The sequence below is a fragment of the Schistocerca piceifrons genome, chromosome 1 (assembly GCF_021461385.2).
Source record: "Schistocerca piceifrons isolate TAMUIC-IGC-003096 chromosome 1, iqSchPice1.1, whole genome shotgun sequence".
Taxonomy (NCBI): domain Eukaryota; kingdom Metazoa; phylum Arthropoda; class Insecta; order Orthoptera; family Acrididae; genus Schistocerca; species Schistocerca piceifrons.
This window is the reverse complement of record NC_060138.1, coordinates 512,327,256-512,340,216: the sequence shown is the minus strand read 5'-3', so window position 1 is coordinate 512,340,216 and position 12,961 is coordinate 512,327,256. Positions and strand designations below refer to the sequence as shown.

General features: G+C 41.3%; 1 protein-coding gene across 1 annotated transcript in view; it reads left to right on the top strand.

Annotated features, from left to right (window-relative positions):
• Window positions 1-12,961, top strand: part of LOC124789099 (myrosinase 1-like) — a 190,114-nt gene that overhangs the window by 127,110 nt on the left and 50,043 nt on the right. Inside the window, exon 9 of the mRNA XM_047256391.1 lies at window positions 9,693-9,835. Coding sequence (XP_047112347.1) covers window positions 9,693-9,835 — 143 coding nt within the window. The remainder of the gene's footprint in view (window positions 1-9,692; window positions 9,836-12,961) is intronic.

The window sequence follows — 12,961 nt, the reverse complement described above, 5'->3', positions numbered from 1 at the left end:
ATTTTACAAAAACAACGATATGCCAAAGAAATATTGTAAAAACCACTTACATTAGAAAATAACGTACATGAAACAGCAGCACAGCTTCGCAATTAAAATCAATTCAAACTACGAGCACTCTAAGAAATTAATTCATTTCACCAAATAGCTCATTAACTTGCGCACAAACTGTCAGTAATCATTATCAGACACTAAAACCACTATGCAAAGGAGCAAATTCTACTTCTGATCTTAAAGGGAAATACCCGTTAAATAAGAAGCGGGTGGTTACTAAAGAACAAATGAAGCTCAAATGACGTCAAAGTGAAAGTGACCAACCAAACAGCCATCTGACAACTAAAACTATATAAGGAATTTAGAGACGCGAACCCAACTCACACAGCGGGTACTGATAATATAATGTGTGCTGATCAGGCATAATTACACACAGTACATAAAGCAGTCCACAATAACTTACAGCATCTGCAAACATCCAACCAGCAGAGAACAGCCCTGTCTTACAACACACTCACACGGGAAAACTCGCTGTCTCCGTGTTCTGCTTCAGAAACAACCGGCTAGCTGGCACTAAAGCACACTGCGCTCAGCCTTGCCATATCGCAAATGACCGGCTAGCGCAATCTTCATTGTTGGCGTTGTCCCGCCACGGCAGCCACAGCTTGCTGTCAAACGCAACGGCCGTTTCCTCTATTGGTACGTGCCCGCTGTTTGTTGCTCGCTCGCTCTCCAATGCTTCCACTCCCGCCTCTTCCTCTCCAGAAGGTCCTCGCTGTGGCGCCTGAGTCGCGACGGACGTGACACAGCGCCGCCACTTAATTGCCCGACCATCCATGCTGCGTGACGTCTTGTGACATTAATGATCAAGCAAACAATATCGAGAGCAATCTCAGACTTTTCACAGGTGGCTCAGTTGTCTACAGTGAAATACCGCCTGAAAAAAACTTTACAAATATTCAATTTATACAAAAAAGAGCAACACAAATAGCCGCAGGTTTCTTTGACTCGAGGGAGGCAATCACACAGATGCTGAAGAACCTGAACTGACAGAATTTTGATGATAGACCACGAAAGGATGCTTCCAAAGTTTCAGGAATCAGCTTTGATAAATATAGGATTATATTAGTACTACAATCCCTTCCATATTGTTCCCGTAGTGACTGTTAAGACAAGATTAGACTACTTACAGCGTGCACAGAGACATTCACGCAATTATTCCTCTTCCATTCCGTACTGGAACGGCACGGGAAAAAGATCTAATAAATGGTACAATGGGACGCATCCTCTGCCATGCACTTCACAGTAATCTGCAGAGTGGAAGTGTAGATCAACATATACTGTTGTTATTGCACATGGCTATGCAGATAATTATGTCTTGAAAAAAAGAAATTGTTTGAAATCAGTTGGAAGATATGCTTTGTTATGACGTTATATTTTTCGTGCGTATTCTGTTTTTATTTGCTTTTTTGTGAATGTTTTCTTGGTACGAGATCTAGATAATCCTGCATTGTCAAAGGTAGCTAATCTTTTTTGTGGATGATGATTCACGAAACGAGTTTGGTGGCAGTGTGGTAGACTCATGATGCGGATACAAACAAGCTCTTGTAGTTGCCCGAGGATACCTACGCCACCATTTCCTACCACATACAGGATCAGAAACTATGAAACACTTGCACAAGGACATAATTGACAGCAAACCATTGGCACGATGGCTACATGGGCAAACACAAACTGTGAACGAATGTTTCAGTAACTTGATATACACGGGCTGGAGCACATAAAAGTGGCCCAGACGAGTGGGTACAACTGGACGTGAATGTATGCATATAACCACAGCCCCTGACGCGCACACCACGTGTACGCCCGCCACGTGATACACACCGGTTCGGAGCTTAGTGCAGGCTGTGTCATTGTGACTGGAGCAGTGCATAGGGACGACGGTGCTCACAGAGGAGTAACGGGTGTTCGTTGTGGAACTTTATGACAGAACAAAGTCGTGGAAACGGTATTGTTTGCTGATAAGTTTAATGGTGTCAAAGTGCCAGTAAAGAGTGCCATGCAACGCTTAGTCCGAAAATAGCGTCACACAGGATCTGTTTAGAACATGTCAAAAACATTCCGAAACGTGCCCACATAACCGAAAATGTGACTGCAGTTCACCAGAAAACACTTCAGAGTCCTACCTAATCAACCTGGTGCCTGTCGCAAGAAACCGACATATCATGTTGATCATGCGAGCGAATACTCCAATTGGATCTATAAATGCATCCCTACCGAGCGTTTGTTGTTCATGCATTAAAACCAGCATACGATCCTCACCGCCTCCAGTTTGGTGAGGGGCTGTTCACTAAGACAACAATGGATGACTTAGACATGGATCTGTTCTTTATGTCTAATGAAGCAGGGTTTCACCTGAGTGGTTATGTCAACTCACAGAACCACAGGTTCTGGGCAGTGGAGAATACGCTGAACTTGCACGAAACGCCAGTACGTGACCGGAAGGTTGGGGTTGGGTGTGCAGCATCTGCACGCCGCATTATTGGAGGAGGAGGAGATTACTGTTTAGCGTCCCGTCGACAACGAGGTTATTAGAGACGGAACACAAGCTCGGATTAGGGAAGGATGGGTAGGGAAATCGGCCGTGCCCTTTCTAAGGAACCATCCCGGCATTTGCCTGAAGCGATTTAGGGAAACCACGGAAAACCTAAATCAGGATGGCCGGACGCGGGATTGAACCGTCGGCCTCCCGAATGCGAGTCGAGTGTGTCGCCGCATTATCGGTCCCATCTTCCTTCATCAGTTGTTGACATTAACGAATTACATTGTCAACATTTTGAAACCATCTGTGGCAGCATTAACGGAGGAGGAAAACACCTGTAGTTAGTTCCAACAGAATTGAGCAAGTGCCCATTCAACCGGCCGAAGCTTGGATCACATTTCCACAATTTTCACGCCTGACAGAGTTGTCAGCAGAGGTCAGTCTGGTCTCGGCTCCAGCTGGAAACCCAGGTCACCTGATCTGTCAGTGTGCGATTGCTTTGTGTGGGGAGCCCTCAAGTCTAAGGCGTATCGTAACAACCATCATAGACTTCAAGAACAACGGCAGAATATTTCGGATGAGACTGCAGCAATTCCAGCAATCCAGCTTCGATCCGCCTTCAACAACTTGCTAGCCAGGGCCCAAAAGTGCCAAGAGATGAATGGTGGTCACTTTGAACGCCTACTACAGTGGGCTGTGTTACTTTGTACTGTTGAACTCTGTTCTTTATACCATTTTTATTTGCTCCACCCTATAAAAGTCTGTCCAAAACATGGTTCGTTGGTTTCAACACCATCACACTACAATCTGAGCCGGTGAGAGAAAAGCCCTGACAGATGCAGTGGGCTAGACATAGCTCTACGTCTGTACTCCAACCAATCATGTAACTGCTTTTGAATATGTTTCTGCGACAATGCTACAGTGTTGTCTCAGCTCTACAAGAGACTTCTGTTGTCGCCTGCAGTCTTTCTTGCTTTGCAGCTGAAATCTGGCAATAGTGCAGCAGGCTATCAAGGATCTTCTTTCATCGGCTTTGGTACAGGTATGTTAGAGGTTGTAATTTGTTTTAATGGTGCGGCAGAAAGAAGCAGAGGCGTAGCCTCAGCGCTATTAGGAATACCTCTTCTGTAACATAGCATTATTGGTGAGAAAACTTACCAAGCCAAAGCTGCAGCAAAAGAGGCCAAAAAAATGAGGAGAAATGAGAAAGGAAAGAGAGAAGATCACGAACATGAAATCCAAGTACTTGATAGTTAAAAATAGAATTTAGTTGCAGAAGAAATATTAAATTTGAACTGATATCCCCAACAAAGGGATGGCTAGAGGATAAATGTAAGGATGTAGAGGCTTATCTCACTAGGGGTAAGATAGATACTACCTACAGGAAAATTAAAGAGACCTTTGGAGAAAAGAGAACCACTTGTATGAATATCAAGAGCTCAGATGGAAACCTTGTTCTAATCAAAGAAGGGAAAGCAGAAAGGTGGAAGGAGTATATAGAGGGTCTATACAAGGGCGATGTACTTGTGGACAATATTATGGAAATGGAAGAGGATGTAGATGAAGATGAAATGGGAGATATGATACTGCGTGAAGAGTTTGACAGAGCACTGAAAGATCTGAGTCGAAACAAAGCCTCGGGAGTAGACAACATTCCATTAGAACTACTGACGGCCTCGGGAGAGCCAGTCCTGACAAAACTCTACCATCTGGTGAGCAAGATGTATGAGACAGGCGAAATGCCTTCAGACTTCAAGAAGAATGTAATAATTCCAATCCCAAAGAAAGCAGGTGTGGACAGATGTGAAAATTGCCGAACTATCAGTTTAATAAGTCACAGCTGCAAAATACTAACGCGAATTCTTTACAGACGAATGGAAAAACTAGTAGAAGCCGACCTTGGGAAAGATCAGTTTGGATTCCGTAGAAATATTGGAACACGTGAGGCAATACTGACCCTACGGCTTATCTTAGAAGCTAGATTAAGGAAAGGCAAACCTACGTTTCTAGCATTTGTAGACTTAGAGAAAGCTTTTGACAATGTTGACTGGAATACTCTCTTTCAAATTCTGAAGGTGGCAGGGGTAAAATATAGGGAGCGAAAGGCTATTTACAATTTGTATAGAAACCAAATGCCAGTTATAAGAGTTGAGGGGCACGAAAGGGAAGCAGTGGTTGGGAAGGGAGTGAGACAGGGTTGTAGCCTCTCCCCGATGTTATTCAATCTGTATAGTGAGCAAGCAGTGAAGGAAACAAAAGAAAAATTCGGAGTAGGTATTAAAATCCATGGAGAAGAAATAAAAACTTTGAGGTTCACCGATGACATTGTAATTCTGTCAGAGACGGCAAAGGACTTGGAAGAGCAGTTGAACGGAATGGACAGTGTCCTGAAAGGAGGGTATAAGATGAACATCAACAAAAGCAAAACGAGGATAATGGAATGTAGTCGAATTAAGTCAGGTGATGCTGAGGGAATTAGATTAGGAAATGAGACACTTAAAGTAGTAAAGGAGTTTTGCTATTTGGGGAGCAAAATAACTGACGATGGTCGCAGTAGAGAGGATATAAAATGTAGACTGGCAATGGCAAGGAAAGCGTTTCTGAAGAAGAGAAATTTGTTAACATAGAGTATAGATTTAAGTGTGAGGAAGTCGTTACTGAAGGTATTTATATGGAGTGTAGCCATGTGTGGAAGTGAAACATGGACAATAAATAGTTTGGACAAGAAGAGAGTAGAAGCTTTCGAAATGTGGTGCTACAGAAGAATGCTGAAGATTAGATGGGTAGATCACATAACGAATGAGGATTTGTTGAATAGGATTGGGGAGAAGAGAAGTTTGTGGCACAACTTGACTAGAAGAAGGGATCGATTGGTAGGACACGTTATGAGGCATCACGGGATCACCAATTTAGTATTGGAGGGCAGCGTGGAGGGTAAAAATCGTAGAGGGACACCAAGAGATGAATACACCAAGCAGATTCAGAAGGATGTAGGGTGCAGTAGGTACTGGGAGATGAAGAAGCTTGCGGGATAGAGTAGCATGGAGAGTTGCATCAAACCAGTCTCAGGACTGAAGACCACAACAACAACAACATCCCCAACAATTACATTTTGTGACTACTTTCTATAACACACAGAATAAATATTTGGGCTATGGAGCTGACAATTTTCCGAATGTTCCACTATTTTGTTTGGAGCAATGTATGGTCCATTTCTGAATGAACATCTTGTCTTCAACACCACTAAATGGACAGTATTAGCGTTTCCACTTCGGCACTTTTGTTAATAGTAGTTGTGAGGTCCTCAGCCGAATTATCAGAAGAATAACTAATGATGCCCCAGATTCATGAAAATTGTGGAATAAAAAATGGTTCAAATGGCTCTGAGCACTATGGGACTCAACATCTTAGGTCATAAGTCCCCTAGAACTTAGAACTACTTAAGCCTAACTAACCTAAGGACATCACACACATCCATGCCCGAGGCAGGATTCGAACCTAAGACCATAGCAGTCTCGCGGTTCCGGACTGCAGCGCCAGAACCGCTAGACCACCGCGGCCGGCAATTGTGGAATATTGTATCCTCTAGGAAAACTTAGAGAAGAAGAATTCTCGTCTTTAATAATTTACAAAAACAAATGTGAACTAGTAAATATGAGTTTAAGAAAAAATGGCATTAAAATATCGATAAAAACACACGTTTAACATCCCATAATTGTTACTTTGGTAGGCGTCAGATTTCCAGTTGATGATGCGTAAAATTTGGCAAAGTTGATAATCTTTACTACACATTCCCGAGTAAATAACCTCAGCATGAACGTCTTCTGTCGAATGTGTTCTGGACTTCGCTCTCTACGTTGTTGTTAGCTTTGTTTGACACACAACACTCGTCTTCGGAAGAACAGCGGTACAGATCCTTATCGATTTATCCAGAATTAGGTTTTCCGTTGTTTCTCCACTGTTTAAGGTAAATGCTGGGTTTTCCTTTTAACCCTTTGACTAGCTGTTTTTTTTTTTTCAGAGTGAAAGACGTTAATGTATGGTTATTTGAATTAATGTTGTAATCACTGCTTGATTTCTACCATTTTAGGTGCCAGTACGCCACTCTTCAACCGCACAATCTCCTCCTCCCCCCCTCCCCCCTCCCCCCTCCACCCCCCTCCCTCCCAGACATAAAAATTACAAAAACGTTTCGAAAAATTATGATAGAACTGTTCTGAATTTCAGGTTTTCAAAACTTATTTTTCATGATCACAACAATAAAAGCACAAGATTTACACTGAGAACACACAAGTGATGGAATACCTACTAACACCGTATTAGACCTCCGTTTCTCAAGTGTAGTGCAACAACTCGACGTGGCATGGACTCACACGTCGCTGGTCGCCAGAAGTCCGCTGCAGAAACGTGAGCTACGGTGCCTCCATAAGCCGTCCATACTTGCGAAAGTGTTGCCGGTGCAGGATTTTGTGCACGAGCTGACCTCTCGGTTAGGTTTCGTAAGTGTTCGATGGGATTCATGTCGGGCGATCTGAGAGGTCAAACCATTCGCTCGAATTGTCCCAAATGTTCTTCAAACCAATCGCGAACAACTGTGGCCCGGTGACATGATGCATTGTTATCCATTACAATTTTTTATAGTTTTGGAACATGATGGCCATAAAAGACTGCAGATGGTCTCCAAGTAGCCGAACATAGCCATTTCCAGTCAATGATCGATTCAGATGGACCAGACGATAAGTCTGTTTTCTGCAAACACAGCCCACACCATTATCAGGCCACCACCAGCTTGCACAGTGCCTTGTTGACAACTTGAGCCCATGACTTCGTGTTGTAACGTGCCGGGCTGAATCCTTGTATTAGTGCCACTTAAAGTTCACGTCGCAACCGGATGTAGTGAAACATTTCCTCACCCAGAAGATAGTGTGCAGTGTTCCTGGCCTACCTTGCTTTGCGTATTCAATATTGTCTTCTCGGTAGCTGCGTCCGTCTCACCAAAATCACACTGCAGTTAAGAAGCCAGGATCCTAGATTATGTTTTCCAAAATCAAAAGTCAAGACCGTATTCATTGTTGAACACTTATGACAACCATAGTGCGATTTATTTCTTATCACTCACACACACAATATTCATGTGACCAGGCCTCTTACACTTAATAATCGTCACATTAGGTAGTTCAAAAACTTCCAGTCTTTAAGAATGTTCACAAAACGCGTTAAATGTTCAAAGCCGAATACAATTACACTTTTTTGGTACCGACCGGAAAAGTTAAGCTTCTGTTTCAAGTATTATCACATCACATTCCGGCGCCGACTTGCCGCACTTTTGCTCCATGAGAATCTGATCGAGAACTAACTGAGAACTGCACCAGCTCGGACCTTATATAGACGATTGCTTGAATATTTGACCATTTCTGTTAATATATTATAGTTTATAATTTACCAGGGTTAAAATGATCCTTTCTAATTGGTTTTGAAGTTTATTACTTAAATAACATGAGTGAGCTGTATCAATTTAAATACGCAGAACTGCATCCGCAGTGGGAATTACGACTTATAACCATGGCAGCCCTCTTGAACAATAATTTTCATTTATTCAAATTTACTTAATTCTTAATTAATGCACTTACAAAGTTGAGACTGGAGTCATTTTACGTAGAAAAATATAGGTAGCAAAAGTATCAAAACAGATCTCGGAATTATTCAGTAGTTTGATCGCAATTGGCACTGAAAGTCATACAGACTACAGATTTCAAGTCTTAATAACTATTTAACTAATAGACTTCTGTTTAAATTAAACACTTTCCTGGAATCAGTAAAATTTAGGCTTTCTTTTGGATGCAGTCTTATAGCTGAATTCGATCTATTAGCTCACTCGAATTTTATTTAATCTGTATTTCCCAATATATGTCATTGTTCACAACTTTTAATAGGATGCATTTCCAATCAAACTAATTAGCTCATTACTTTCAGAAGAGACATTAGAATGTACTGAAATAATAGATTTTACTAGGAGAATTTTGTTTAAACTATTCCTGAATTCTGTGCTATGAGGCTGAAGGCCACAGAATCTGTAGTCGGAAAATGAAAAGTGAAAGTGAAAATGAAAAAAAAAAAGTTCATTGCTTAACTAAGTTACGGAAGGAGTGTAAAACCAAAACAGGATAGCAGTGGGCAACCCTGCTTCCTTACAGTGTGATCTGCGCCACACTCGAACCCTACCAGTCGCTCTTACTGATTGAAATTGGGACTCATCTGACCAGGCCACGGTTTTACAGTCGTCTAGGCTCCCACTGATATGGTCACGAGCCCAGGAGAGGCGCTGCAGGCGATATCGTGCTGTTAGCAAAGGCACTAGCGTCGGTCGTCTGCTGCCATAACCCATTAGCGCCAAATTTCGCCGCACGTTCGTTGTACCTCCCACATTGATTCTGCGGTTTTCTCACATAATGTTGTCTGCCTGTTACCTCTGGTGAGGAATGAGGAATGGAATGCCATTCCTCCACAGAAATTCAGATATCTCTTTCCAAGTATCGCCAACAGAGTTCAACCTATCATGATGGGGAAGGGTGAGTGGACCCCATATTAATGTCCACTGATAGGTGCCCTGAAACTTTTTAGAAGACAATATATATATACTACAAGTATCTAAATAAAAGATTCAGTCACGTAGTAGAAGTTTCCAAAAAGTAAACTTTCGAACTTTTCTCTCGGCCAGTGCGCCATCTGATAATCTTCTCCTTTTTTAGTCATAATAAACTTCAATGAAGATAATCATTCTCTTCTAGTATTATTACAGTAATATCAGATTTTTATCTGTAGTTTCTAATTGCCTTCAGCCAGAGCACTTAACGATTCCAATATAATGTATTGAAGTGTGCATTACTTTCCTTAATTGTTTAGCTTGTGAACATTGTAATTCATCACATTAAATCTTAGATATTTTGTCACTAGATATCCTTTTTTGCAGAACCAAGGAAAGTAGATGAGAAATATCATCACTGGCAAGGTCATTAGATACGGAACACATGATCAGATTGCACAAAAATGAACAGTGTGCCATTTTTAAAGAACCAAGCCGACATTCGGCTTAAATTATTTACAAAAACGATTCCGTAGAATTCACTGATTTCACTCTTTGCTTTTTATGTCACAGATACGGCAGACTTCTTTGGCTTGAACCACTACACTACATATTATGCTGAGCTGTCAGAAAATTCTCACTGGTGGCTTCATGATTCCGGTGTTCATTTGTCACAGGATCCCAAATGGCCTGCTGCTACATCTTCATGGCTGAGGGTACGTACTTTCGTTAGTTCTGTAAGTGATGATCATTGAAAAGTTGACTGAAAATGTAATTACTGTTATGCACTATATTGCCGAATATGTGTAGAAGCCACATTCTATATCAAAAATAAATTCATAAATCGCTGCTTCTACCGACGTCCTGACTCAGATGATGAAGTTAAGGAAACATGTAAGTAATTTTTGAATCTGATTTTGAATAGATACTCTTTTCGCACAATTGTACATGGTTGCGATTTCACTTACGCTCTGTATGTTGACATAAGTTCATGTTTACGCCTACTGTGAGTGGTGGACATAAAACCTTGTCCGGAATTGCGCAAAATTCTCTGAAAATTATGTATCAGCAGTTAGTTCCAGTGCACACACGTACTTAAAAGATTTAATGACGTATCATACCTCTTACTATTAGCTACAAACCATAAGGAGAAAACAGACACCATCATAATGGATATAGGAATTAGTATCTGCAAACGTATTTAAACAGATAAAAATCTACATGACGCTTTTCTAAGAAGCAATTCCTTTTCCTTTTGTGAAAACTGCGTGACTCAAATACAAAGAAATAGTGATGATGGAAATTAAGCGTTTTATACCAACTAAATTAATAAGAGGCAAAATAGCGCTCCCAAGATAAAATATTTTGCAACACTTTTGCTGTAGCTGAAGAAAAAGTAGCCCAAAAAGAGCACAAAATCTCCAAGATTTGCATAATCTTGAAATTTAGTGGAGACTTCAATGCGACATCCTTTCAACAATTTCCAGAACAAAATCATTTCTCGAAACCTAGCAGAAAAACCAAATAAGTTCTGTGCTGTGGCTGCCGTCAGAATGTGCTATTTGCATGCTAAAGTTATTGTCTCGGTTTATCACGATGGTTATACCATTACAGAGTGATAGAAGCGAATCAAAGTCACCACACTTATTACAAGTACAGTAAATATATCTCTAACTCTTATGAAGAGTATCAACGTAAAACACACAAACCCACTAATGGCCTCTTGGTCACAAAGTCTTAACCAAAGTACTTTACTCGTCGCATATTCTAAATCTATTCGAGGGGCGCTGACTTGCTGGGTGCCATAAAAGAAGTAGACACTCATAGACCGCTGTAGAGCTCTTGGTGACACTTACATATGACTCGTTAACAACACGCTGATAATTTCACTACTTATACTTTATTATATGTACTAAACTAGGGCACGGCCGCAGCGCAGCCAACACTCAAGTCACAAGCGGCAGGAAGACTCACAGAGACTTTACATAAAAATACACAACATTTTTTTACGATTAACCTACAGTATACCAAAAACGCGGTGATAGATTTGCAAGTGCAAAGAATTCCGTATGACAAATTAAATTTTTGTAAGGTGCTTACGCCGCCAGGTAGCACTGTCGAATAATTTCCAGTTCGTGACAGCATACATTGTCGTCAAGTGGCCATTAAACAGAGAAAGCGCGTCATATAGTTTTATTGGTGAAAAAATGGTATTGAAAACATAGAAGATGACCTCAAAAACCTTATGATGATTTCAGAACCCGTGGCACATGTTCACTATGTCAGTTAAAACTACATTTACGCCTCAGACCGGATATTTCGTGCACATTCTACGTGCATTACGTACGGTAACTTTGAACCTTTGGATCTCGGCAAAGAATAGTGATACCGAAAAATGTTTCAAGCTTCCCAAAGTATCATCTTAAGAACAGATTTAAAAAGTTTCTGCGATTTGCCCCGATCAGAAATTACAGTCTCACAGGTGGTAACTTTGGTACACAAAAATCATTTTTTTCGGATGCATCTTAATAACAGATAAAGGTTTTCGAAAACGGGAAAATTGTGCTTCTAGGTAAATGTCTAAATAATGTATAATTGTAATTCGAGACGTTTTCTATGGTTAGTTATTTACTTAATTGCGCCGCACGGAGCAGAAAAGGCTTAAAACCTATTTGTGCGGTTTTCTGCATCAGAGCGGTAACTTTGACCTCTGGGTCTCGGTAACGGATAATTATAACAAAAAAAAAACTTTGAAGTTCCCCGAGAACATCATTGTAAGAACGAATGGTAAAAAATTCTATGATTTCCCATCAATAGACATTGTAGGATTGTCCATCCCCTACTTTTGTAACTTTTGATACGGTACTCAAAAAATCTCGGTTTTTCGGGCAGTTCTCAGGAACTGCCCATGACAAGCGGTGTTTTGTAAGCCGCCTAAGGCCCACACTAAACCACACCTGATGCAAATGAACCAACCGACTTGCTCAATTTGTCTGGGATGGAGGAAGTGTGAAATGGGTAGCTACAGTATGCCCGTCCTCCCTATAGCTATACAAACGGTCGCTAGGCCAAGGGCTCCCCCTTATCATTGTCGTCAATAACACGTGGGCGCAAACCGGTGAGAGAAATACAGCACATCGTTGAAGACGCGGCGCCATTCTCTGTGTAATGCTATTGCAAGCACTGAAGTGGAGAGCAAAGGCTTTTGGTCCATTACAGAAAAGAATCTATGCCCATAAACACAGTTGAAACTTTTTGAGACGAAAGCTATGGCTGACGCTTCCTTATCGATTTGGCGATAGTGTCTCTGCGCAGAAGTAAAGTTGTTGGAAGCAAAACCCGTTGATTGCATTTTCTGTGAAATGATGGCTCTCAGTCCATAATCTGAAGCATCAGCAGTCACGATAAACGTCTTGTTTGGATCGTAGTTTATTAAACAAGTGTATTTAGTGAAATGTTTGCTGACATCTGGAAGACCACTTTTTCATAACATGGAAGGAAAGGTTCTGAAATGGCCGCAGCATGCAGAATAAATTTCCTGCACCGTATTTTACAGACTATAAGACTCACTTCTTTCTTCGAAAAATTGCGTCCAAAATTCAGGTCACTCTTGTACTCGAAATTAATAGAAAAATGTCCAGTGTTCGATTTAAAATTCCAGCCAGTCTTAAAAATGGCCATATATCCGATGCCGCGGGAAACCTATCTCTTCCTGGCAATATTGGATTCAACTGGCAGCAGCAGTGCACCGATGCTACAAACATGAGTTTCGGGGATTCACAAGCTCCCTCCCGCCACGCCATCACGCACACAAAAAAAAGGTTCACATGACTCTAAGCAAT